This window comes from Triturus cristatus, chromosome 12 (assembly GCF_964204655.1).
Source record: "Triturus cristatus chromosome 12, aTriCri1.1, whole genome shotgun sequence".
NCBI classification, from domain to species: domain Eukaryota; kingdom Metazoa; phylum Chordata; class Amphibia; order Caudata; family Salamandridae; genus Triturus; species Triturus cristatus.
In genome coordinates this window covers 748,109,701-748,134,428 of record NC_140595.1, presented here as the reverse complement: position 1 = coordinate 748,134,428, position 24,728 = coordinate 748,109,701, and the positions used below count along the sequence as shown (strand labels likewise).

Below are 24,728 nucleotides of genomic sequence, written 5' to 3'. Positions count from 1 at the left end.
GTGAATGTCACCTTAATCTTGCATATCAAGTGCAGGAAAGAGAACTTGTGCAGATGGCAGATAGCTTAAATCAGATACCAACAGAGACTAGGCCAAGATCTCTGAATGCAGGAGGGAATCAGAACCAGTGAGTGTAAGTGCTCCAGCCTCCGAGAATCTCCCAGGGCAACCAAACTTATCATAACATGGCCTTATTGGAAGCTCTGGATGGATTCGATTTGGATCTGTCCTTATGACGGTATCTGCGGGGGGAGGAAGACTGTACATTTGGCTCAGTCTTAGGTGTAGAGCAGACTGGACCATATGTAGAAACATACGTAGATGGTCATTCCATTACTTTCTAGATTGATACTGTGGCTACCCATTTTACTGTGAGATCTGCAGTAGCCCCAGCCCTGCCCCTCTCAGGAAAATCGGTACAAGTTGTAGGAGTCTCTAACAAGAGAATAACAAACCCTTTGACAGAAGAGTGCCAGTGAAAATCAAAATCTTTCAGGATCACCATCTGTTCATGGTGTATGATTCGGGTCCATTCTGTTTGTTAGGCTGTTGCCTTTTGTGCAAATTGAATTGTAAAATCTACTGCACACCAAAGGGAATCGAATTGCAGACAAATAATGAGGACATTGCTTTCAAATTGGCTAATCAGAATTGTTATACAACCATGTTCCCTTTACTGACAGTGGAAGGCATGCCGTTGGTTCTGAGAGACACAGTCTCTCCAGTGGTATGGGACTTCTCAGGGGAGAAGATCAGACTTATTTAAGGATTCGAGCCAGTCCACATACAAGTCAAGCCAAATGCAGAGTTTCAGAGAACGCCTCAGTTGAACCTGACCCCAGAAACAGTGGCAGGAATTACACCTGAAATTGAGTCTAGGATTGCGCAGGACATCCTAAAGGATATCATGGGAAGTTTGTACAATTCTCCTATAATGGGATAGCAAAATGCCAAGTGGTAAATATTGCATTGTCCAGGACCTTAGTAAGATCAATAACATAGTGATTCCATGTTGTCCCATGGTACCGAATCCATCTGTGATTCTATTTCACATTCCTTGCGAAGCTGTGCGGTTCACTTTGATCGACCTATGCCAAGCATTTTTCGCCATCCCGTTGCATGAGGAGATCCATATTTTATTTGCTTTCCATCTAGAGAATCATGTCTTAACCTGGTGCTGAATCCCTCGAGGGTTTACTGAAAGTCCATTCATATTCAACCAGGTCTTGAAGAACTAGAAGAAAAAGCTCGAGAGCTTGACTCTGCCTCGTAACTCAGTGTTAGTCCAGTATATTGATGACCTCCTCATAACGTCTGAAATGCAAGAGGCTTGCAGGGATGTGACTATTTACTTACTGAACCATCTGGCTGACAATGGGCATAAGGTGTCTCTGAGTAAGCTTCGGTACTGTCTTAATGAAGAACAATATTTGGGTCATCAAATCAAAAAGACAAAAAGAAGGTGTCACCAGAAAGAGTGGAGGCAATCATGAAAATGAATCTGCCCAGTACCCAGAAGCAGATCAAAATGTTCTTGGGAATGGTTGGCTCATGCTGACAGTGGATTCCTAATTTCTCCTTGATGGCGAAGCCTTTACAAATGCTGACCCACATGGGTGTGTGTGATCAGGTACCTTGGGATAATGACTGTCTGCTTGTCTTCCTGGAGTTGAGAGAGTGCCAGTGTGTCAAAAGTCACTCTTTGAAATTCCCGTCCTTCACAGGAGCAGAATGATGCTCTAACCCAGTGCCCCTATAGAATCCTCTCCACACCCCCATAGATTAAAAAAGGGGAGATGAAGAATTCTCCAGAGGGGAAAGGAGATTGAGACAAGAGAAAAGACTGCTTTGTCTTTTTTTTTAAATGGTGTCCACAGCTTCCTCTTCTACTTCTACTATGTCTGAGCAGTTTATTTAGAACACTGCAAGACAAATAAACACCTTACTTCTCACTTCATGACTAAGAAAACTTTGCATGTGTTTTAGTTCATTTTCCCTTATAGTTAACATACCCCTTTTAAGACAGGATTTTGCTCTTCTTCTATCTATCTTTTCCTTTTCAAACAAAATCTGTGCCAACAGCGCGAGGTAACCCACTCAGCTGCTCAAAGAACTCGGTGTAGCTTGACAGAGTTTTTTGGCACTTTGCTGAGTTCCGCATGCAGAACTCCGTGAACTCCACCAAGGATTACTGTATATGTGTTACTGGCAAAAGAAGACAGTCTGTCAGATGCTGAAGGTCCAACAGAGTTGTACTTATTTTCCTGATAGAAGTAAAAATCGGAGAGAATATATTAACAACAGCACTGATATACATCATGAGATACAAGATCTGGCAGTGGAAGGAGTTTGGGATAACATTTGAAAAGTAGTTGGCATAGTTAGAAGTTGGTTTGCAAATTTAGGAAGTGGAATATTTGGATACATCTTGAAGCCGATAATAATTGTTGTGATCTGTGTCATTATCCTAGTAGGGATGACCAGGGCACATAAGTGGTGCAAATCAAGACAACTGGAGAACTCCTTAAGGGAAAGAGTGAAGGGTGGAAAGACTGCAGGATAGTCATGAAAATTTGAAGCAACAGGAGTTTAGACAGCGGTGGTTAGCAAAGTCTGTTTGGATCAGTCTACTCTACAGGGATGTTTTGGAGTGTTTTGTGATGACTTAGCGTCATCAGAGGGGGTAACAGATAGAGTGGAGATCTTATTTCATTTGTAGGGGTACATCTGGAACATATGTAGAGAGTACCGCCATATAATCATTTGCTGTATTAACATGAAATGTTAGAATTATGAAAATGTAATAACATGAATACATGATGTATTTAGGCCATTGACGAGTAGCATGGAGAATTACTGTGGAAAATGATTATAACTAGCAGAAAACATTAACGTGAAGAATTTGTGTTGTGCACTGACAAATATTCAAGTGTTAAATGTTTTTATTAAGTATGTTATTTCATACATAGGTAAATGTATTAGTTGAAATTACATTAATGTTATGTGAATTCATCGAGCTTCCAAGATGCTTCCTTATGTTAGCTAGAAATCGTAGGCCTGAAATGCAAGTCCATGAAAACTCTCGCTTTAGAATTAAGAGTTTGAATTTCATGTGTGCTGTGTAATCTGTTTTTTCTCATGTTTTGTTTTGCAGGTGAAGAAGCGCTCTTTTAAGCAGATTAACGTCTTTGTTTTACTAGTTAGGCAAGGAGAGAAGATGTTACAATCGTGTGGCTAGAGTCGATTAAGGACGCCTCACACAGGAGAAAGCCTGGGAACCAAGGACAAACTGTTGCGAGCAAGGTACACGGTCAACATCATGGAAAAATACCTTCAGGACTGTACCCAGAGTCGATGGCATGACTTAAATTCCATCATGGCAGTACTACCTGTGGATAATTGGGTGTTGAAATCAGGGATAGTGCGCCACTTCTCACCACTTCTTTCTTGCCTCGAGAGAGAGCATCCTAGAAAGAGCTCTGATTTTACGATGGTAGCTTTATTCTACTCAACCACTTGATGGAGGAGAGGCATCTTAGGAAGACTCCACGCACTGACTCCTTTTAATGCTTTTGTAGGGATATCACCTTAGTACTAGGGTAGGGATAGATTTAATGCTTTTCGCTCACCAACCATCGTTGCAGGGAAATTTGGACTCATGCTTCCTGATTTTCTGTATCCTTGAACTAATTGTGGTGTTTATGCTGAAACATTTAAACTGGATATGTATATTTGGCTTCATGCTAATGTCTTTGTATTTCTTTACCATTGTATTGAGGTGTCTATATGTTCAGTTCTTTTTGGCTTTGTAATAAACCTAACTAACCCTAAGCTAATTAATTGTTTCCACAATTAATTTTCTCCCCTTTACACTTTCATGCTGCAAAAAAGAACCATCAGATTGTGATCGTAGAACAGGTTTAGAACTTTCAATGCCTTTTCCCAAAGGAACAAAAATTATGTTTCCAGGAGGGTTTCATTATCTGTAGAAAAATAATAACATCTGGCGATGTCTATTTTTAGTTTAAATCATACATAAAGGCTGCTAGTGACCAGTGGCTGCTGGCAGAATGATAACTGGTGCATGGGAGGTTGTTGTACTGTGGAAGATACAGCTATGTATTCTCTAATATCTCTGTGTGTGAGAACGCTCAGGCACTCAGTGTTCTCACACAAATATGGAGGTTTTATGGTGACATCATCACCTCTGCACTGGACAGAAATGCGCTGGAGTGCACTGCTGACCATGGGGCTGCTTACCATGTCTCTTCCTTCCTGCTGCTCTTGTCGTGGTGGGTGCTCACTTGACAACCGGAATGAGACTGGTCACGAGCTGGATGGAGACATCCTGATTGGAGGGATCATCTCGGTGCATTGGGACTCGAAAGACCCCGAAGCTACATTCACGGAAACCCCAGCGCCTAGCCTCTGTCGCGAGTAAGAGTAGTGTCTTCTGGTTTATTAGTCTAATACTTTACATATCGTGCTGCCTAATTTGGATGTTTCATGTTTCTCTAAGTGTTTCAACCCTACAGTTGTATCTCTAAGCTAGAAAACCCTTACTAAAAATGCTCAAAACATAACAAACAGAAACATTGAGTTGATATCCATTATGGATTTCACTTCATTATTGCCTCTCACTGGTTCCTTGTTTTTGGCTCTGGCACGTTCTCTTCACTCCCTGCTTGTCTTCTTACCAATCCTTTTTTGTGAAAATATTTTATGGCAAATGTAACTCCATCCCCTGTCCCGAGATCTCTAGACTCTTTTTCTGACCCCCTTCTCATCTGAGTACACCACTACCTAAATACTGCCTCTTGTTGTTTTACAATTAGTGCCGTAACACCCCTCTCAGTCTCTGGTTGTACCTTTATTTTATACCTTCCTCCATAACACCCCTCTCCGTCTCTGGGTGTACCTTTTTTTTATACCTTGCTCCATAACACCCCTCTCCAACTCTAGTTGTACCTTTATTTTATACCTTGCCATATAACACCGCTCTTTATCTCTGGTTTCACCTATGTTTTGTACCTTGCTCCATTACCCCCCCTCCATCTCTGATTGCACCTTTATTTTGTACCTTGCGTCATAACCCACCTCTCAATTTTTTTCTGCAGATTATATGAGCCCCATTCCCAAATCTATTTGAGAGTCGAAGTTCAACCTAAATATACAATTACAAGCATAGGGTTTTTACACCTGGCCTACTTGCATTTGTAAATACATTTACTAATGGGCAATATTATTTCAAAACGGTGTAATATTGGTTAAAAGTAAATCCTCCTGCAGGAGTGGGGTGTGCTCATTCGAAGATGGGTAGGTCCTTCTAAATTGTGGAAATTCTCAAACTTGTTTTTCACCAATCACCACTTAGAAGCCTGGTGGGGAAGGCGAAGCCAGACCCGATGGGGGCCCTGGTCAAAGGCCATCTGAAGGCGGGAGGCCATCCCCCAAGCCCCATTTGCATGCCGGCTAGGCAGGCGGGGGCCAGGATTGGTCCCCGAGAACAAGTACGCCCCCCCAATCAGGGGGCAAGCAAGTAGGGCAAGGAGGGAATAAAAGGAGGTCAACGGCCTGAGGGAAGCATAACCACCCCCCTCGCAAAGGAAGAAGGATCCCACCCACCCACACCTAAAATACGGGCGTCGCAGCCCCAAGGGTAGAGGTGAAGCTGAACACACACAAAAAAGGTAGTAAAAAGAGAGAACTCACTAGAAGGTAAATGGAAGGCTCTCACAGTGTCCTTGGGATGCCTCATGGCAGGGGCCCTGAGGGAACCTAGGGACGTCGTGCTGCCACAGAAAGACTAGATGTGATGCACCCGCAGGACCCTTGGGATGCCTCATGGCAGGGGTACCGAGGAAGAAGATGGCAAGGTCTCAGTCTCAGGAAAGGTAGAGTAGATGCTCTAGTAAGGTCCTTGGGATGCCACATGGCAGGGACCCCTGGGAGAAGGGAGAACCCATGAAAGGGTTACAGGGCGAGCAGAATGGCACTTGCAGCCGGGCAGATCCAGATGGACACCCTCCAAGTCGGTAGCAAGTTGAAGCCTAGACCCGTGAATCGGAAGTTCCGATGAAGGGCCCCTCCACTCGATTCAGCATATCGAGGAAACACATAAAGTCGAACAAATCTTTGCGTGGCAATGTAATGAGTTCATCCAGAACGTCATTTGTTCTATCCTCTATTTGTCTTCATAAGGTAATGCTGGCATGCTACAATGTTCTACTATGTTAATGTTCTAGCCTCAATATATGTTATGTTACGTTGTGTTAAGTTATGGTACGTTATGCAATAAAATGCTATTTTATGTTATGCAATGTAAATGTATGATATGCTAAGCTATGGTATGAAATGGTAGGTCATGTTATGTTATATGGTACGTTATGTCATGCCATGTTATGTTCTGTTATGCGATGACATGGAATAGTACTGCAGAACAGTACGCAGTGTTATGTTATGTAATGACATGGAATAGTTATGTTATGTTATGCTATGGCATGAATTAGTTTGATATGGCCTGGTATGACTCATATGGTGTGGTACGGTTCAGTATGGCATGCTATTTTACAATTTGTCATTCTGCTAATTTTATATATAGTGCTGCCTTGACTGTTTCAAAGGGCACCCTGAAATTGTGTGGATGATGTTAGCCTGGAGAGAGGTAGCCCAAGGGAGGGGGGTGCTCCCATTGGGACTAGTCAGTGCAGTACCCAGCCTGAATCTATGACAGTGAGTTTATTCCACTAATCCGTTTTCTTTTTCTGACTGGTCTTTGCACGTCGATGGTGAATGTTATTTCAACAGGTTGACTTTGCATTGGCAGTGTACTAACAGTGCAACATGCTCAGCTCACTATTGTTATGAACTAAGGAGCTGTGCTAACTAATGCTGGGATGGTGTATATAGATAATATTGATTAGCTAAAGGTTGCCTGGTGTAGTTAGTAATCTTGGTGTGTCAATCTTGGGAAGTTCTCACCTTGTGATGTTGATTTTGGAGTGTTTCCAGGTTTGTAATGTAGCCGTGCTAACAGGTAGCTAGTTTTTGATTAGTAATGTTGTTCGCTAGTTATACCGCGTTTTAGATATCTAGTAAATGCAAACATCACGTAATGCTGAATTCGCAAAGTTGGTGTTTTAATGGTACATTTTATTTTTTGCTGTTCACCTGCTATTGTTGGTATGTTTTCTGTAACTCCTCTTGTTGTGGTAACTGCAGGAAATCATCCCAGGCTTCATGCCTCAAGCATCCTTCCTATTTTTGATGGCTATTTAATAGGTTTGCCTACAATTGACACATCAGCTGCCACTCTTGGCTTACATTTAAGGGCCCGAAACAAATCTTCATGAGCTCTTGAGCAAGCCTGATCCAACCAGCTGGGCTGGGTTCTGTTCCCTCTATTCCCTTTTTGGGTTAGCATAGTTTTCACCCTAGACCTAATATTAAGAAAGGCTGTCACCATGCACTCAAAAGGCAAGTCTCTTGAAAGACATGTCTCCACATCCCTAATACAATGACAGGTCAGCTCTATAAAAAGGAAACTCAAAACAAACCCGATTCCAATTAATCCTTCTTCTTTGGGCAGCTTATCTCACATCACTGCTATTTAACAACATGTGGCAAATTGGGTCACTCTCAATAACTCCGCCGATAGAAATCGGGTTATAATCACTCCAAACTTGACTCAAAATGGCATAGTTAGTTTTCAATGGGATTAATGATGCAAAATGGAGAACAAAATCAATCATCTCATCAGCACCCCTTCTTGTAAATGAGGGAAATAAAACCTTAGATTGTCTCCTAAACTGCTCTATCAAAAGGAGCTCTCTCCCAAGAAGCTATGCTCAAAATGTAAATAGTGGCCATCACACTCATGTGGTCTAAAACTGTCCGCCCCACAGTTTTCCTTGCATAAGTACAAATTAAATTCCCATAATAACCAATGGGATACAAGTATTAGAATCCTTTCTCAGATCATTTTAAAAGGGCAATAACACAACCAACTGAGTCGATGTTTTGGTGTATGCATTGGGATTATACAAATTGAAAAGAAGAACTATGTTCGATTTAGGAAATACTAACTTTTACCCTCAAAATGTATGCTGTACCTGAATCACAAGAGTTGGTAACACAGCCCATGTCATGAGATACTAATGGAGCCAGACCCCCCCTTGCCATTCCAAAAGTTGAAGGGAGGACCTAGGAAAAAAAGGAGGTAGAACCATTAGCATAAAGGACATTAGATATGTCCCATGTTTCCTGATAGTATATGATATTAAATTTGAGTTACTACTCAACTCACTTAGGGTCAGATAATTTCCCAGCCAACCCTGCAATATTCCAAATTGTCACCTTCCCACTTTCTCACTTCTTAACCAGGTCTAATGAGGAGGCGCTACCAGCAACATAGGGATCCCATAAACTAGGAACCAATGAAGACATGGGAGTCAATCCACCCCCACAAGGGAATCTAAGGCTGTAAATATATTGGCTTTCAACAGCAAACTAGTCTCAAGGGGCTCATGTATTATTGTATTTCAGGTATGTGCAACAGGATAGGGGCTGGGCAACCAATCACAAGAGGATATAAAAAGTTTAAAGGGGGCTCATAGATTCGGGAGCCCTCCTTTCAGAGCTGTGCTAAATAGGAGACCAAATTACCAATCAACTCCTTATTACTAACACAGCCCCCTGACTCACACTTCTGCTGTCGCCCCACCCATCTCACCCTTCTGGCCATTACAATATACCTAAAAGCATTGACCTTTCCACATTACGTCCACTACCCCAGTGTGCCACTTTATCAACAAGTTACTCTGTGGATTGCTTTTGCCCCTCCAACAACTAAGAAGCATTTGTTAACACCAATAATAATGGAGTAGCATCTGGATGAAGGTCAAGAAGGGGGAGACAGGATTGAACACTTGTCCCAGTGACCACTACTCACGAGCACAGGCCCAAAGCCCTGCATGTCAGTTCCTCTCAAGAGACCTTTAAAGGGGGTCTTGATGCAACATGCCATTTATTACAGGGTCTGGGTGGATTCTTTTTTTGTGCTATTATAGAGGGACTACCTTTTGGAATTAATTTTGATTGAATCTTTGCAGAGGTTTTGCCATTTTCTTCCAGGTATCTGAAAAACAATGGTTTTGATACATTTTGCCTGCTTTTTTCATAGAATAGGACTCCCTTCATTTTGATCAGTTTTGTAAAAGAAGGAACATTTTGATAAATGTCTGGAAATGTGTATCTTTTACTCTCTTCTTAAGTTCCTCCAGCTGTTAGCCTTGGTCTGCTCCAGATCTCTATGTCAAAGATATCCCATTCCCTTCCAAGATGTTCTGTAGATTTAGAGAGCCTTAAATATGAGCTAAGGAGATGTCTTATGGAGGTTTGGGTAGTTTAAAGAAAATGAATGCTTATCTTCTCATAGCAGCAGAATACCCCTGTGGGTGATAGTGCACTTTACACAAATGCACATAATATAACAACATATGATCTTTGATAGTAAGCACTGTGTATATGAAAATAATCCACAAGATGCTATGTGGGTGGATATTTTTCATGGATATGAGTTGAAAGCACTGTTTCCCTCAACACTTTTAAGCTATGTGCCTACCTTTCAACTTAATCACACAGCATCTCTTTGTCATGTCACCTATGTCTGCAGCTTCAGCATCCGTTCTTACCACTGGGCTCGAGCCATGGACTTTGCTGTATACGAAATTAATCAAGATAGAACATTTCTCTCCAATGTCACAATGGGTGTGCAGATCTTTGACTCCTGTCTGTCTTTGACGAGGTCTCTCAGAGGACTCACCTGGCTGTTGGCAGGCAACGACAAAGGCCTCCCAAACTACCGCTACCCGGAGAAGCCTCCACTGGCAGCCATCATTGCAGACTCAGGCACCACAGAGTCAATTGCCATTGGCAGGTGGCTGGGGCTTCACAGATACCCACAGGTAACGTCAGAGAGTAGAACATGTTAAGAAGTGCAACAAGGTGAAAAGAAGTTTTGAAGGACAGGTTATAGAACATTAATTAGATTTGGACACATCAATTAATAAATCATATATAAATATGGCATGTTCTATAAATATGATTTCCCTTAACTCTAAGGAGCTAGGACAACCTTTTTGGACTAAACATTTGATGGCCAGATGTACAAAGGTATTTTATGATTGCAGACCCTTCGATTTGCAAAATCAGGGGGGTTTGGAATGTGCAACAAGATGTCTTTTTTTCTACACTCTAACCCCATTTTTAAAGTCAGAAAAGTATTTCTTACTTCCAAAATGTGTTTTGCAATCCATTCCAAATCACAGTATGATGAGGCATTAAAGAGGCGCCCCCTCATAAAAGCAAGTTGGAATTCCATGTATCAATGTATGTATCCATGGTTTGCAACTGCAATAGTGTTGATAAACAGTTGACCAGTTACGAATACCTAAAAGGAGGTAGTAACTGATTTTCAAAGGCGTTGGTTTCCTCAGTCAAAATACATAAAGACCTGGTCTATAAGGCGCCTCTCTTTAGGCCAAACAATTTAAAATGGAGGTAGGAATTCATGGAATGTAATTACCATATACGCCTCTCTTTTCCGTAATGAGGTAGTAACCAACCGCTTTTTTGCCTTCAATTTAAAATAACAAAACTTTTGACAAATGGCAGTCACCACGTTATTTTCCCCTGACCATTGTACAGGAGGATTTGTAAAAGGTGCCTAAAGTTCTAAACATCATAGTCAGAACAAACCAGAAACAAATCAGAAAAAATGTGAAAAGGCAAGATGACCCCTCAGGTGTGCACCACCCATCGAGCTCACTGGTTGGTACTCACCAGCTGTGCCCACTTTTATCATCATCAGTAGTCATATTGTCTTAGAAAATAATAAATGGATGTAGTGTCCAAATCAAAAAAAGTATAGGTGCTGTGAAGTGAAGTGAGACGATCACATCCCACGATGTGACCATGTGAAGTTAAAATTGAAATAAGTGCCACTTTACTCGAGACCAACTTTATTATTCACGTGTGCACTCATTCAAAATAAAATCGGTTGCTTGTCATGCATACCGCTTTATACTGCGCCGACATGTTTTCATTGCCACAATGATTTTAGGGCAATTTCTTCAGGGCAAAAACAAAGTCGCCTGGCACCAATACTGGACACTCAAGTCACTTTTTCCGGGGACCTAAATGAGCCACCGTTCTGCGTACCAGCTCAATCTTTTTAGGTCACACAAGAGGCTCCATCTGTGAGTCCTCTGGGTGGATTTAACATGCAACCGTAATGTCAATCACCCGGAGTCTCACGGAGCGCTTCCTCTCATCTGTTTGTTGGTTTCCTCAGGACAACTTCCACTTAGTGAATGCTGTCAGCAGCCTGGGGTGAAATAGACAGTGGTTGAAGGAACCACTGCCAGCTCCTTGAGGTTTTCACCAATGGATTAAAAAAAAAAGCAGCATGTGTTCTTTTAAAGAACAGGAACTGCTTTAAAAAAAAAGCTTCCTGTTTGGGAACGCAAACACAGGAATGGTGGTTTGGTGTTCCTTGCCGTCCAAAATCTCTGTGTATGGAGCTAAGCATAGGGGTTGCCACCTGGTTGATTAATATGCATTTGAGCAGTCGATATGATAATCTGTGACTGGAGGTTTTGCAATGCAACATAATAGGCCATAGGTGGCAATGCAAATTTAGAGACTGGTTACAAACAGTTGATGCTCAATTTGCAACTACTTTCTGCGACAAGTCTTATAGTACATTTGACCCATAATCTTAATTGCTTCAGAGTTCTGTCCTGCAACAATAAGGATTGCAGCATTATCCTGGCTCAATGAATTTAAATCTCATAATTTAAGTGCATGTCATTTCAAAGCATAGATTGGCACCGAACTCTGCTCAATGCTTCTGCACTGTCTGTTTATTTGCAGATTAGTTACTTTGCTAGCAGCACTGTGCTAAGTGACAAGGTCCAGTTCCCGTCCTTCTTCAGAACTATTCCTAGTGATGACTTCCAAGCCAGAGGCCTCGCACAACTTGTGGTCTACTTTGGGTGGACTTGGGTGGGACTTCTGTCAACTGACAATGATTATGGCCAGCTGGGCTCTCAGATTTTAAAAGCAGAACTCTTCAAGTTTGGAGTGTGCATTGCATTCCACAAAACCATCCCTCTTATTGCTCAAGACAGCAAGATCAACCATATAGCGGAGGAGGTCCAGAGGTCTACAGCAACAGCCATCCTCGTCTTCTCTTCTGATCCTTATATATGCCCCATAATGGAGAAACTATCCAAACTGAATGGCATAAGGAAAGTTTGGCTTGCCTCCGAGGGATGGTCAACCTCCACTTTTGTTTCCACTGTGGAACTTGCAGACATGCTGAGTGGTACCATTGGGTTTGCCATCCATGAAGGAGAAATGCCTGGGTTCACAGAGTTCCTTCTCCAGCTTCATCCTCTGTCCTACCCACATGATCCATTTTTGAAACTCTTTTGGGAACATGCATTCCAATGTCAATGGCCAGGCCCTGCCATCATGGTTGATTCAGGTCTAAATGAGACATCAAAAACTATTTGCACTGGCTATGAGAACCCGATGGCTATTAGGGACCGATACTTCATTGCCTCTGACTTGAGAATCAGTTATAACATTTACAATGCAGTGTATGCTGTGGCTCACACATTAAGAAACATTTGGTCTTGTGTACCAGGACAGGGACCTTTTACGAATAATACCTGTGCCAACATATGGAACATTGAACCATGGAAGGTGAGACTGGCAAATAATGAGCGAAAAGTGGAAGTAAACAGTTTTTTCAATGTTGGTAATAATGTATGTAATGTACTAACAGGCGGCTGGAGTCCAGTTCTACCCCCAGATCTCGTACGGAGTCTGCCTATACAGTAATTGATCCATCTCCTGCTGGCCAGAAATCATATAGATGACAGACGCCTGTCCACTCCACCTGGCAGAGCATGGTCTATGTCTTGTTTGCATTAAAGTTATTTCTAAGCCCATAGGTTATTCTCTCCATGCACTGTTGAAAAGAATCCTAGGACCCCATAAAGCCTGGGTTAAACAAGAGTGTCAGTTGCGTGTCATACACATAATTAATTACGTTCATTCCAAGCCCACGTATGAGTTTGATGAGAGACTGGTTGCATATATTAAACATGGTGGGACTGAGAGAGGAGCCCTGCAGAACTCCCTGCATTAGTGCAATGAAGCTAGAGTGAAAAGGAGGGAGTTGTACTGCCTGTTCATGATCAGATAGATTGATTTACTTATGGTTTATGTGCCTGCATAGGACATGGAACCCCTCTGACCCCCCCCTATAGCAACACAGGCCTTAAGCCCTTCTCAAGAGATAGATTTTAGCAATAACCACAAATTCTTTTTTCTGTTCAAAATATTTTATTGGGTTTTGCAAACAAATACAAAAACAGAGAATGATACAGTGTTGGTATATATAACAGATGTATACTAAAGTAAAAAACATTGCCACAACAACATCTATATACCAAAATTTAACTATTGTCATAGAAGCAATAAAATTATAGGGAGTTAATATGGAACAAACAAGGCTACTTCCCAAAACAATAGTCATAAAACAATGTCTCTAAAATAAGCAAAGGAATTACTAAATAATTTATAGGCTAGTATTTATGTAATCATCAATTGGTCTCCATAACTGTTGAAATGAAGATGTATTTTTACATGTTTGCTTATAAGACAATTGGACACCAGATCTAATAAACGTAACATAAGACCACCAAGCCTGAACTGATATTGCCTCAGCTGGCTTCCAATTAGAGGTGATAGATTCACTAGTGATAGAAATTAGAAGATCAAAAAGTTTAGAAAGGGACTCCAATATGGGAGACGATAAAACATGTGATTTACAAGTAAGCATGCTCTAAGTAAGGGCCTCAGAAATGGGAAGTATTTTAACAATAATATCCCAAACATTCCTCCAAAATTGAAATATTACCGCACACTTATAAAGAACATGCTTTAAAGTACCCTCATAACATTTGCAATGCCTGCAAAGTGGGGAATCAACAAGTTTAGCCTTATATAATGTATAAGGAGTCCATTGAATAAAAAAAAGCATTAGTTTGAGATAACGATACAGAAAACCACCTTGAAATATTAGTAGTCCGTACTTGTCTCCAATCATTTAACAAAAAATTAATTGAGAGTTCTGCATTCCGAAAAGTGGTTAAAAAAGTTAGATTGGGAACACAGCACGTTGGGAGGCTGAAAAAGCTTTATTGCAAGTTACGGAATCAGGGGTTTTACCTTGGGGTAGCACATTTGGGAAGGTGCTAAGTAGGACATTACAAAGAACTTCAAATTTAAAAGTTTTGGTATTCGGTAGCATGTATTTAGCTTGTAATTCAGAGAATGATAACAAACCCCCTTTTTCGTAAATATCCTGAAGGAAGAAAATACCAGATGAAATCTATAATTTCAAAAATGTGATAGAGCGATTAAACTTTAGCATAGGATTGTTTCAAAGAGAAATCATAGCAGAATCTGAAATACGTGATGAAAAAAAGCATCAGAGTCAGTAATAATCAATTTAGTGGATGATATGGTGGGGGAAGATTAAAAAAAAATTCTTTGAATTGGGCATAGACAAAAGTGAAGGAAGAGGAATGGCCAAAACTAAATTTGATTCCATCAGTAACCATTTAGGGGTATATCTAGGGTCCGTACAAGTAAACCAAAGTGAACCTTGTTTTAAGATAAACGCTTTATGATATTTGAAAAAATCAGGCAGGCCAAATCCTCCATTAAGTTTGGAAAGTTTAAGTTTGGTATGGCAAATACGAGGTGATTTATGATTCCAAACAAATTTGGAAATATGTTTATCAATTTGTTTATAAAATAAGAGAGGTAACTGTAAGAGGATCATAGATAAAGTGTAAAAAAAAAATTGGGGCTAGTACCATTTTGATGGTTTCAAGTTTCCCCCACCAAAATAAATGTAGTGGGGACCACTGGCAAATTTTATTTCTGATTTGTGTAATTAAAATATCACTATTGAGAGTAATGGAATGTTTTAAGGAATGGCAAAGAGTATACCTAAATATTTAAATTTCTCTTTTTGCCAAACAATATCAGTACTATCCGGTATTGAAGGCGTGCAATGGTTATTTAGGGGAGAGAATTCTGTTTTATGGGTATTCAAAGTATAACCAGAAACAATAGATTATTCACGTATAACATTTAAAACTGCAGGTATAGATGTGGCTGGATTACTATGGTATAGTAGGACATCATCCCCATAAGAAGGTGTTTTAAGGCTAACGTTAGTTAACTCTATTCCTGCAATATCAATGGAATTCTGAATATGAGAGAGAAAAGGTTCAATTGCTAATATAAAAAGCAGAGGTGACAATGGGCAGCTTAGTCAGGTTTCTCATGTAATGTAGAAACCATTTTGACAAAATTATTACCAAAATTAAAAGAAGATAGCATTTGAAAAAAAAATGCCAATGAACTTTATCAAATGCTTTCTGCGCATCTAGAGCAAGAAGGCCCATGGGAGACGTAAAGGTAGAAGCTTTATCAATAACATGAAAGGGGAGCTGTGTGTTTTTGACAGAGAATCTTTTTGACATAAATCCAGATTGATCTATGTAAATAAAGGATGAAAAAATACAAACTAACCTAGTAGCTAGGATTCTTGCAAAACTTTTACAATCCTGATTGGTTAGGGAGATAGGATGATAATTTGAAACCTTAGTGTGATCTTTATCTGGTTTAGGCAAAACTATAACTAAAGCTTCCGTTAACCCCTTCGCTGCGGCGGGAATTCCGCCGCAGCGCTGGGAGGTGCGGGGGGGGGCAGCGCGGTGGCGCTGTGCTCATGACGGAGCCACTCCGTCATGAGCCACGGTTGAGCTGTGCTCATGACGGAGCGGTTCCGTCATGACTCCGCCCAGTTGTGTTGTCCCCCCGCACAGGCGGGGAAACAGTGCCGTGTGGGCGGAGCGGCCGCCAACGGTCGTGGCATGACGGAACCGCTCCGTCATGAGCACACGGCAACCGTGGCTCATGACGGAGCGGTTTCGTCATGAGCGGGGAAGGGGTTAAGGAACCTCTGAATAAGCCAGATTGGGTGAATGTAGTGAATAAATGATGTAAATGAGGGCATGAGAATATCAGCGAAAGTTTTATAAAATTCTGCAGGAATACCATCAGAACCAGGGGACTTTTCGGGTTTGAGGGATTGAATAGAAATTAAAAGTTCTTCTGTAGTGATAGGGCTATCTAATTTGGCTTTATCAGATTGGGAAAGTTGTGGTAAATGAACAGAAATTAAAACATTGTCAATGACTTGATGATAAAGAAGATTTTGGCAACTGTATAATGAGGAATAAAATTTAAGGAATGTATCAAGAATATCTGAAGTAAACACAGCAATGGTACCTTTATCTTTGTGTATAGCATGAATTTGAGTTCTATCTTTTTTGATGCGAAGATAGTTAGCTAAAACTTTCCCTGACTTGTTTACATTAAAAGCAAATTTAGCTTTCTGATTAGCAATTTGAATACCAGCTCTTTTGCTAAGCATTAAATTATATTCATATCTGAGTTTTTGCCACATGGTTTAAATGTAATCATTTGGTGTTAGTTGTCTTATTTTCATCGGTCATTATAGAAATAACCACTACTCTTAAGTATGAATTAAAAGCATCCCATTTTAATAATAGGGGAGGTAACACCATCAGGATTATGTGACAAATACTCTTGAATAGCTGTTAAAATTGTGTCTTTATGAACATCTTGAAGAACAACATCTACATTCATGTGCCAAGGGGTATGATAGACCACTAAATCTCTAGACACTAACAAATAGTCTAAGCGGGAGTGAGAGTCATGGGGAATAGAGAAAAAGGTGAATTCTCTCTGAGTGGGGAAATGTAGTCTCCGGATGTCAACAAGCTTAGTGTTTTTAAACAAAGCATGAGGGAGTGAAAAGCTTTGGGAGGTGAACATTTGGTCGAGGATGATCTATATAAAAGGCGGTCACTAATTAAATTAAAATAACCACCCACAATCAAGAAAACATTCCCAAGTTGAAGAATTTCAGTGGTAATATGAGACCAGATATTAGGGTCATCCGCATTGGTCCATAAATATTAATTACATGTAAAATTGTATTACCAAGTTTCACTTTAACCAAGAGAAATCTGCCCTCAGACTCGGATTGTTTATCTAAAATCTGCAATTGAAGATTTTTTTAAAAAAAGAATAGCCACACCATTCTTTTTATCTAATGCTGGGGAGGAGATAATTTGACCAACCCATTTCCTTTGAATGTGTGCTAAGATCTTGTCATCAACGTGTGTTTCTTTCAATAAACAAATATCAGATTTTTGCCTGTATAAATCTAAAATCTTCAAACGTTTAACTGGATGTCTTAAACTCTTAATATTCAAGGAAACAATTGTAATCTTGTGAGTAATATTCATATGCTAAGAAATGAAATAAAGATGAAAGCTAGAGAAAAGAGCGAACAGATATATAAGATTTGAAAGAAGCAGTAGAAGAGACCAAAGAAGTAGCCCTAGAAACAGAGAAAACATAAAACAAAAAATACAAGTAGACATAAAACAGTAAAGAACATACATAGATATTAATGAGAGACACATGTGCATATAATAAGAGAGAACAGAGAAGAGAGAGGAACACCCGTACTTAAAAGAATATCTTTATAGTAGCAGGAATAGTAAAGACCTAAAATGTGTGTCACATGTGAACTCCCATTTAAGCAATTAAGATAATAAGCTATAATACAGTCTAAAGATTTTCAAATTGAAGAATCATCTGTATCCATTGAGAGAGGAAAATGGTTATCAAGAAAAGCTTAAGGGTCTTCCAGTCGGTGAAATGATTTGGAAATGTCTTTCCAGATAAGCATGGTGGATGGATCGAAGAGTCCATATTTAAAGCCAGAGTTTTTCAGAAGTGGTCTCAAAGCTGCAAAATCCCATCGTACGGCAATGGTGTCCTTAGCAAAATCTTGATGAATGACGATTTTAGTGCCATTGACCAGAAGAGAGGGAATTTCTCGAGCTGCTTTCTGGATAAGGATGAGATGGTAATCGTGAAGAACCTTAAAAATTACTTGACAAGGTTTAGTTTGGCCTGGTTTATGATGAGATGGAATGCGATGTGCTTAATCAATCTCAAATTTTTGTGAGAGTCAGCGGTGGGCTGCCATCTTGAATCATGAGCTCGTGCGTATCCCATAACAACAAATTCTAAGTGAGAAACAGTTGTGGGATTCATACAGTCCTTATCTCCCTGGATTTCTCTGTCTGTAGTTTTCAGAAATGTTCTAATTACTAGGTTTGATTTGGGTGTCAGCTGAACCTAGCCACAAACACTGCAGGCACCCCACTGCATTTTGTAATTCAAGGGCACATTTAAAAATGAACTGGTGGCTGGCCTCCACTCCCAGGTGGAAGACCACCTGCCCAACATAGACACCCATGCCAGTAGGAATATCTTTTGCAGAAAGTGTTTTGTATGTCCAAAAGAAGAAATGTCATAAAACTGAATGTTGCTTGTCACAATGTTGCTTCTTATATCACACTTGCCATTCTATATTGTTCTGCAGAAGTGAACTCCCAAGGTAGAGGGGGTGAGTGTTGTTTCTGCTGAATGAAAAACACAATTATCTTTATTCATAAGGCGTTTTCTCCTAGTCACTCAATTTAATTGTCAAGTTTTGTTGACAGGATCCATGAAGTGCTGCATGATGGACCTTTCGACAGGCCTACCCACATATGTGAGATACAGCTTTTGACAAGAGAAGGGCAGAAACACTAAGGGGTCCATTTGGATGGCTGGCGGACTACAGTCCACCCGTCAACCTAGCGGTGCTGGGACCAGCCGCCAGTATTGCTGCGGTCCCACACTGCCAATTAGGATGCAACCGCCACCGTGGCGGTCGCATCATGCATATACAACATTGTGGCGGACGGTGCTGTGAGCAACACCCAACACAATGTAGTAAATGCTTGTTGTGTATTGGCATGCAAAACATGACAGGCATCGCACAAGGCCTGCCACCTTGTGTATGCCAATGTAGGGGGTACCATGGGTACCCCCCCAAGTGCATCCGGGCACCCATACCCCCGGGTGCCTGCAACAGGCCCCCAAAGTAAACACTGCATTTCTTTACATGGCGGAGTCTCCGCCATGGAAAGGCATTAAACCGAGAACATCATAATATGGATGGCGGTGCCTGCAAGGCACCACCACCATATTGCAGGCCTTTTCCATCTGGTAGGCAATCGTGACGATTGCCTACCAGCAGTAAAGCGGGCAACAGTCTTTCCGTCTGCCGTGGTACCTCCCGCCACGCTAATGTGGTGGGGGTAAAAGGCCATCCGTGCCATGCTAATGGGCCCCTAAATGTTAGGAAATGTTCTACTATCAGTTCCAGGAAATGTTTGGCTTATTTTTATGAGGAAACTCTTTTTGCAAAAATAGTTTGGGTTCATCCTCGAGTATATTCTAAATGTCATAAAACTCAATAGTTGCTTGTCACTATTTGCTTGTTACCTCAAACTTGCCATTCTATATTGTTCTGCAGAAGTAACCTCCCAAGGGGGAAGTGAGTGTTGTTTCTGCTTAATGAAAAATACAATGACCTTTATTCATCGGGAGTTTTCTCCCGGTCACTCAGTTTCATTGCCAAGTTTTGCTGACAAGATCCACAAAGTGCTGCATTATGGACCTTTCGACAGGCCTAACCACATATGTGAGGTACAGCTTTTAACAAGAGAAGAGTGGAAACACTAGATGTTAGGACATTTGCTACTATCAGTTTCAGAAAATCTTTGGCTTATTTTATGAGGAAACTCTTTTTGCAAAAATATTTGGGGTTCACCCTTGTTCCACCCAAAGATTACACCCAGATAAATTCCACAATAATCGGCAACATTTACCAGCATGGTCCAAACGTGGTATAACAAATATTTTCTGTCTTCTTTGTTTCTCAAAGTGGGAAAAAGATAGATCGTCAGTCAGCAAACCATTAGTTGATTGATATTTTTTAGAAAAGAACGCTCATTCTTCTACAGAATTGTTTTGAAATATTTCCAAAAAAGTAACAATTTATTATACTTTGGGTACTTGTTTAGGTTATTTCAGAGTAAATCACACACCCTACGCATATCTTGAATGTCCAACATTTGTCAAAGGGTACACAAGTTGACAACTTGAGTACGAGCTGTCCCAAATGTAAAAAAGTGCACAGGGCTGGAACTTTAACTAACTGATTTTTAAATCTAATGTTTAATGGGTGCTGAGCCTGTAATAATTATCGCTGAGACCTGTTCACAGAAAGGAGTATACTGAATATAAACTTTTTTGTTTTCACTTAGTGGAAGCTCATGTACCTGAGTGAAGACTCTCCCCCCCGTAGTTCAACAATCTGGTTTCTTCAATACCAACTTTTTAAAAGTAAAAATATCCATTTTAACTTTCAATAAGCAATGGCACTTTTTAAATACCTACTTTTTCATTGTTATTTAGAGAACTCTAGCAATTAGTTACTGTCAACATGACGGTTCCTCAAAAAATAAAACTTTCATCTTTTAAAATGTAGAACCATTTTGCAAAAGAAAATTCCACTGTCATGCAGACGTTTTGACTAAAAAGTAAAATTCCCCTTTCCACTTACAGTGTACTGTGCAAGGACCAGCTCCTATGAAAATACTATTATAGACAGATTGGTGGCTGGATTATTTTACCATTCTTTTGAAAGCCAAAAAAAGATAATTTGTGTGTCTCTCTGCTGTCCCTCAACAGATATTACATTACCTCAAGAGTGTTAGCTTTCGGAACAAACTTGGGGAGGAAATGTCCTTTGACAGCCATGGAGACCCCCCTGCTGTGTACGACATTGTCAACTGGCAAAGCAGCCAGGAAGGCACCATCCAGCATGTGAAAGTTGGCAGTTTTAACAGCAAGGCACCCAAGGGTCAAGAAATGTTCATCAACTTTAGCGCCATAAAATGGAACATGGCAGGAACTGAGGTATAGCACCAGGCATATACAAGACCTTTTTACATCCTGAAGATAGTGATGGTTAAAAGATGTGGTTGTTTGATGGCAGTTTAAGGTTGTTATTGAAGAAATGCAAAGAAGAGGTGAGACTGTCCCTTAAAACATGAACATTTAATTTTAGGAGACTTTATTAAATGACTCAATTGATTATTGAAAATGTAACATTTCTCCTTATGGACCTTTTGTCCAGAAATGTTCAGGCCATAAAAACATTTCCACAACAAAGGCAGCATTCAATAGCCAGTTGTAGCCTTTTCAACAACTCAACACTATTGTTTTGAGAGAAATGGATTGAATTATTTCATCAGTTCTGATTCGGTTGGAGATAAAACACTATTTGCATTACATCTTGAGGCCAGAAAGAACAAGGCCAGACTAACCAAAACAGTGTCTAAATACTATTGGTTTGGGGATACATTTTATATAATCAGTTGCAGATCCCAGTAGCACCTGCAACCCCATTTCTGCCTCACAGCTCAATCAACACTTTAATAAAATGGAAGAAATTAGCCACTGACTTTATTTACACTGAAGAACAGCCTAAACTACATAAGTCAATGCATGTTAAAAAATAAGTGGTTGCTTCTTGCTTGTTACTTGTTTCTGGGACTAATTGTGTGTTGTTGATATGTTATAACTTGTAGATGCATTCCTGATAAAGCCTTACTGCTAAAATCAGATTATGTTGTTTAAAGATGCCTATTCGTGGAATGTTTTAGACAAAGTCATAGAAAAGACATTACCACAGACAACAACTAATGTTAACAGCCTGCAATTAGAGGGATTTAACTCTCAGCCTTTCTTAAAAAGAGGAATAACTGAGCTTCCACTTCCAGCCTCCAGTAAGGTTTGCCCTTCTGTGATAACTAGGAACAAAACTCCACCCAGTTTTTAAGGTTAGGTTTTCCAGTTTATTACAATGGACTCATGGGAAGTTCCTAGGTTTTTTCTGATTGACATTTTAAAGGCCAACACATAGGACTAGTAACCCAACAAATCATGAAATGCAGTTTCAAAGAACCCATTAAATTTGAGTAAATTGAGACCTATAAAAAGATCCTTTTATAACTTATTAACTGAATAAAACAACGTTGGTGGGATATCTAAACGTTAAACTGACTCACTGATAACAGACTTAAACCTTGACTCATTGTTAACTGACCTTGCGGGATAAGAAAGTACATTTACATTAATCTAATGCTGCAAGCTCCCTGCCAATTTGCTAAATCGGTGCAGTGTCATCTGATGGTTATAAAACTAAAATTAAAAAAAAAGTAATACAAATGAAAGAAGCAAATTGGATGCATGTCTTAAACATCACTGGTCACTTTGTGACATGGATTGGAGAAAAAAATTACAAAGGATAAAAGTAGCATTTTCTATCCTTTTCTGTGGTTTACACACTTCCATCCCACTATAAATGTTTATTGAACTGAACAAAAGCAAAGAAATGTCAAACTAAATTCAGTTTTACTTCAACTGTGACTTTTCTCCTAAAATTACATATTGCCTAGAAATATTCAATATTCAAAGAATTTTAATCTCATTTGAGACCTGTTGGGGTCTCTTCAATGTGATGTACTAGCCTGCAAGGGTTTCTGTAGCCTGAGTCTTTTACTGTCTCTGCCTGACACATTTGACCACCTTTACCTTTAAATGGCAAGCTATAAGTAGTAGGGACAAAATATTGAGGACTACTTTTTATTTGTAGATATAATTATTGCCAGTATCATTACAAACACTTTTAAAACATAATGTTACATACTGAATATTATCATCTTCTGTACTTCCAAATGGATTTTAAGGGTATTTTTAGGAATTGTAAATCTGTCATTCCCGCAATATCTTCATGCTAAAGCAATAGAGCAAGAAAAAAAAAAATCACTGCAAACAACAGCTGTTCCTGTTCTGTAACTCCTGTGTATTCACTGCAAATGGAGCATTTCCCATACATTTTTACTGTCAATGGAGTATAATTACATGAAGTGGCATAATGACGTAATTTCAGGAATTTAGCGTAACATGAATAATGCAAAATTCTAAATTATGCTTGATAATATATATTTCACCCAGGCTTAGGAAATATGTTGTATTATATTCCCATTTTCTTATCCTAACTGGTGTAATGTTCTTTTCCTTCCAATACAATTACCTTTTTGTATGCCTTTATCATTCTCAGGTTCCCCACTCCGTGTGCAGTGAGAGCTGTGTCCCTGGGTACAGGAAAGCTGCTCGCAATGGACAACCCACATGCTGCTTCGACTGCATCCAATGCTCCGAAGGGGAAATGTCCAATGAGAAAGGTATGGAATTCTGAAAAGAGCTATAATAATAAAAACAAAACTATACATATTATAAGTACTACTTTTTCTACAACTGTTCATATTACTACAACTCCTGCTGCTAATACTAATATTACCCTAACCCTACCAGTACTACAACTATTACTACTACTACTACTACTACTATACTACTACTAATAATAATGATAATAATAACACTCTATCAAAACAATTGCATAGGCAAAACATGTGACCACTATGCACTTTGTAATATTTTGCACATTGCATAAATCAGAAGAAGATATTTGCTCCCATTACTTAGGAATATTCGCCCTTGTTCGTATGTTGATTGTTTTAACTGTTTACTTTCACTGGCTACTGCTGAAATTTGTATTTCAGTAACTAATTATATAGGAGGTTCCTTTGTGACCAGAAAGTGCTATGAGTAAAATTTGTATAGAGACTACTAGCGTCACAGTCAGTTATCTAAATTGTCATTCTGTAAAAGTTTCATATTTTATTGTGAATTTTGTATGCATTGTAAATTAACTTTTTAATCTGTATATCTTTTAATGGTTCTTTGTGTCGAAATAAAGTTATTCTTGAGTTGACTTGATGTTGCCATACTAGTTTTTATTTCCTGTAAACCTAAGATGATATGTGTGCTTTAAACCTGCAATGTTTGTGCTTTGCCTCAAAAAATATATTGGTCTATGCTGCAATCTTGTGAAGGAACATAGGCATGTGCAATCAAAAACAAACAAGTTCCCTCAGTACTTATTTGAAATGATTTTCAAAGTTATGTTTTTTAAATGTAAAGTCCAATTTAATTAGTTTCTTTCACCAGATCATTGTGTTTGTGGAGAAATAAATGTGAAGGTCCAGGAAATGCAGCTGTTTAAATCAGCCTTTTAACTGGATCAATAGACCATGAGCAAAAAGACAGACAACATCTGATACATTAGCAAAGGCATAGTGATTTTGTAATTTGACAAGGAGGTGGCAACTGAAGTGCAGGAGTGGAAAGGGGCATATTGAATGACATCAAAAGAGCCTTTGTTTTGATTAGTCAGGAGAAAAAAAAATAGCAGGTTTTTTTCTTCATGTTTATACGGGTAAATATACATGTACATAAAATGGTACAAAAATGCCAGTAGCCAATACATGAGAATAACAGATGTTAACACTTCATCGACTCAATCTATTCCTTTGGGTCTTTAGCAGAAGAAAATATATTTTAGGACTAATTTAGAGTCTAAAAAATAAGAAAAATGAAAACATACCTCTAACTAGGGTCTGAGGCAATGTTTAGAGACCTGCCTGGATACCTTGCCCCAATCGACAATA

At 39.6% G+C, this 24,728-nt stretch overlaps 1 protein-coding gene across 1 annotated transcript in view; it reads left to right on the top strand.

Moving 5' to 3' along the window:
• Positions 1–24,728, top strand: part of LOC146782677 (extracellular calcium-sensing receptor-like) — a 121,760-nt gene that overhangs the window by 65,900 nt on the left and 31,132 nt on the right. Inside the window, exons 2-6 of the mRNA XM_085637175.1 lie at positions 3,155–3,204; positions 9,674–9,965; positions 11,935–12,771; positions 20,842–21,069; positions 23,279–23,402. Of these exons, the coding sequence (XP_085493301.1) occupies positions 3,155–3,204; positions 9,674–9,965; positions 11,935–12,771; positions 20,842–21,069; positions 23,279–23,402 (1,531 nt within the window). The remainder of the gene's footprint in view (positions 1–3,154; positions 3,205–9,673; positions 9,966–11,934; positions 12,772–20,841; positions 21,070–23,278; positions 23,403–24,728) is intronic.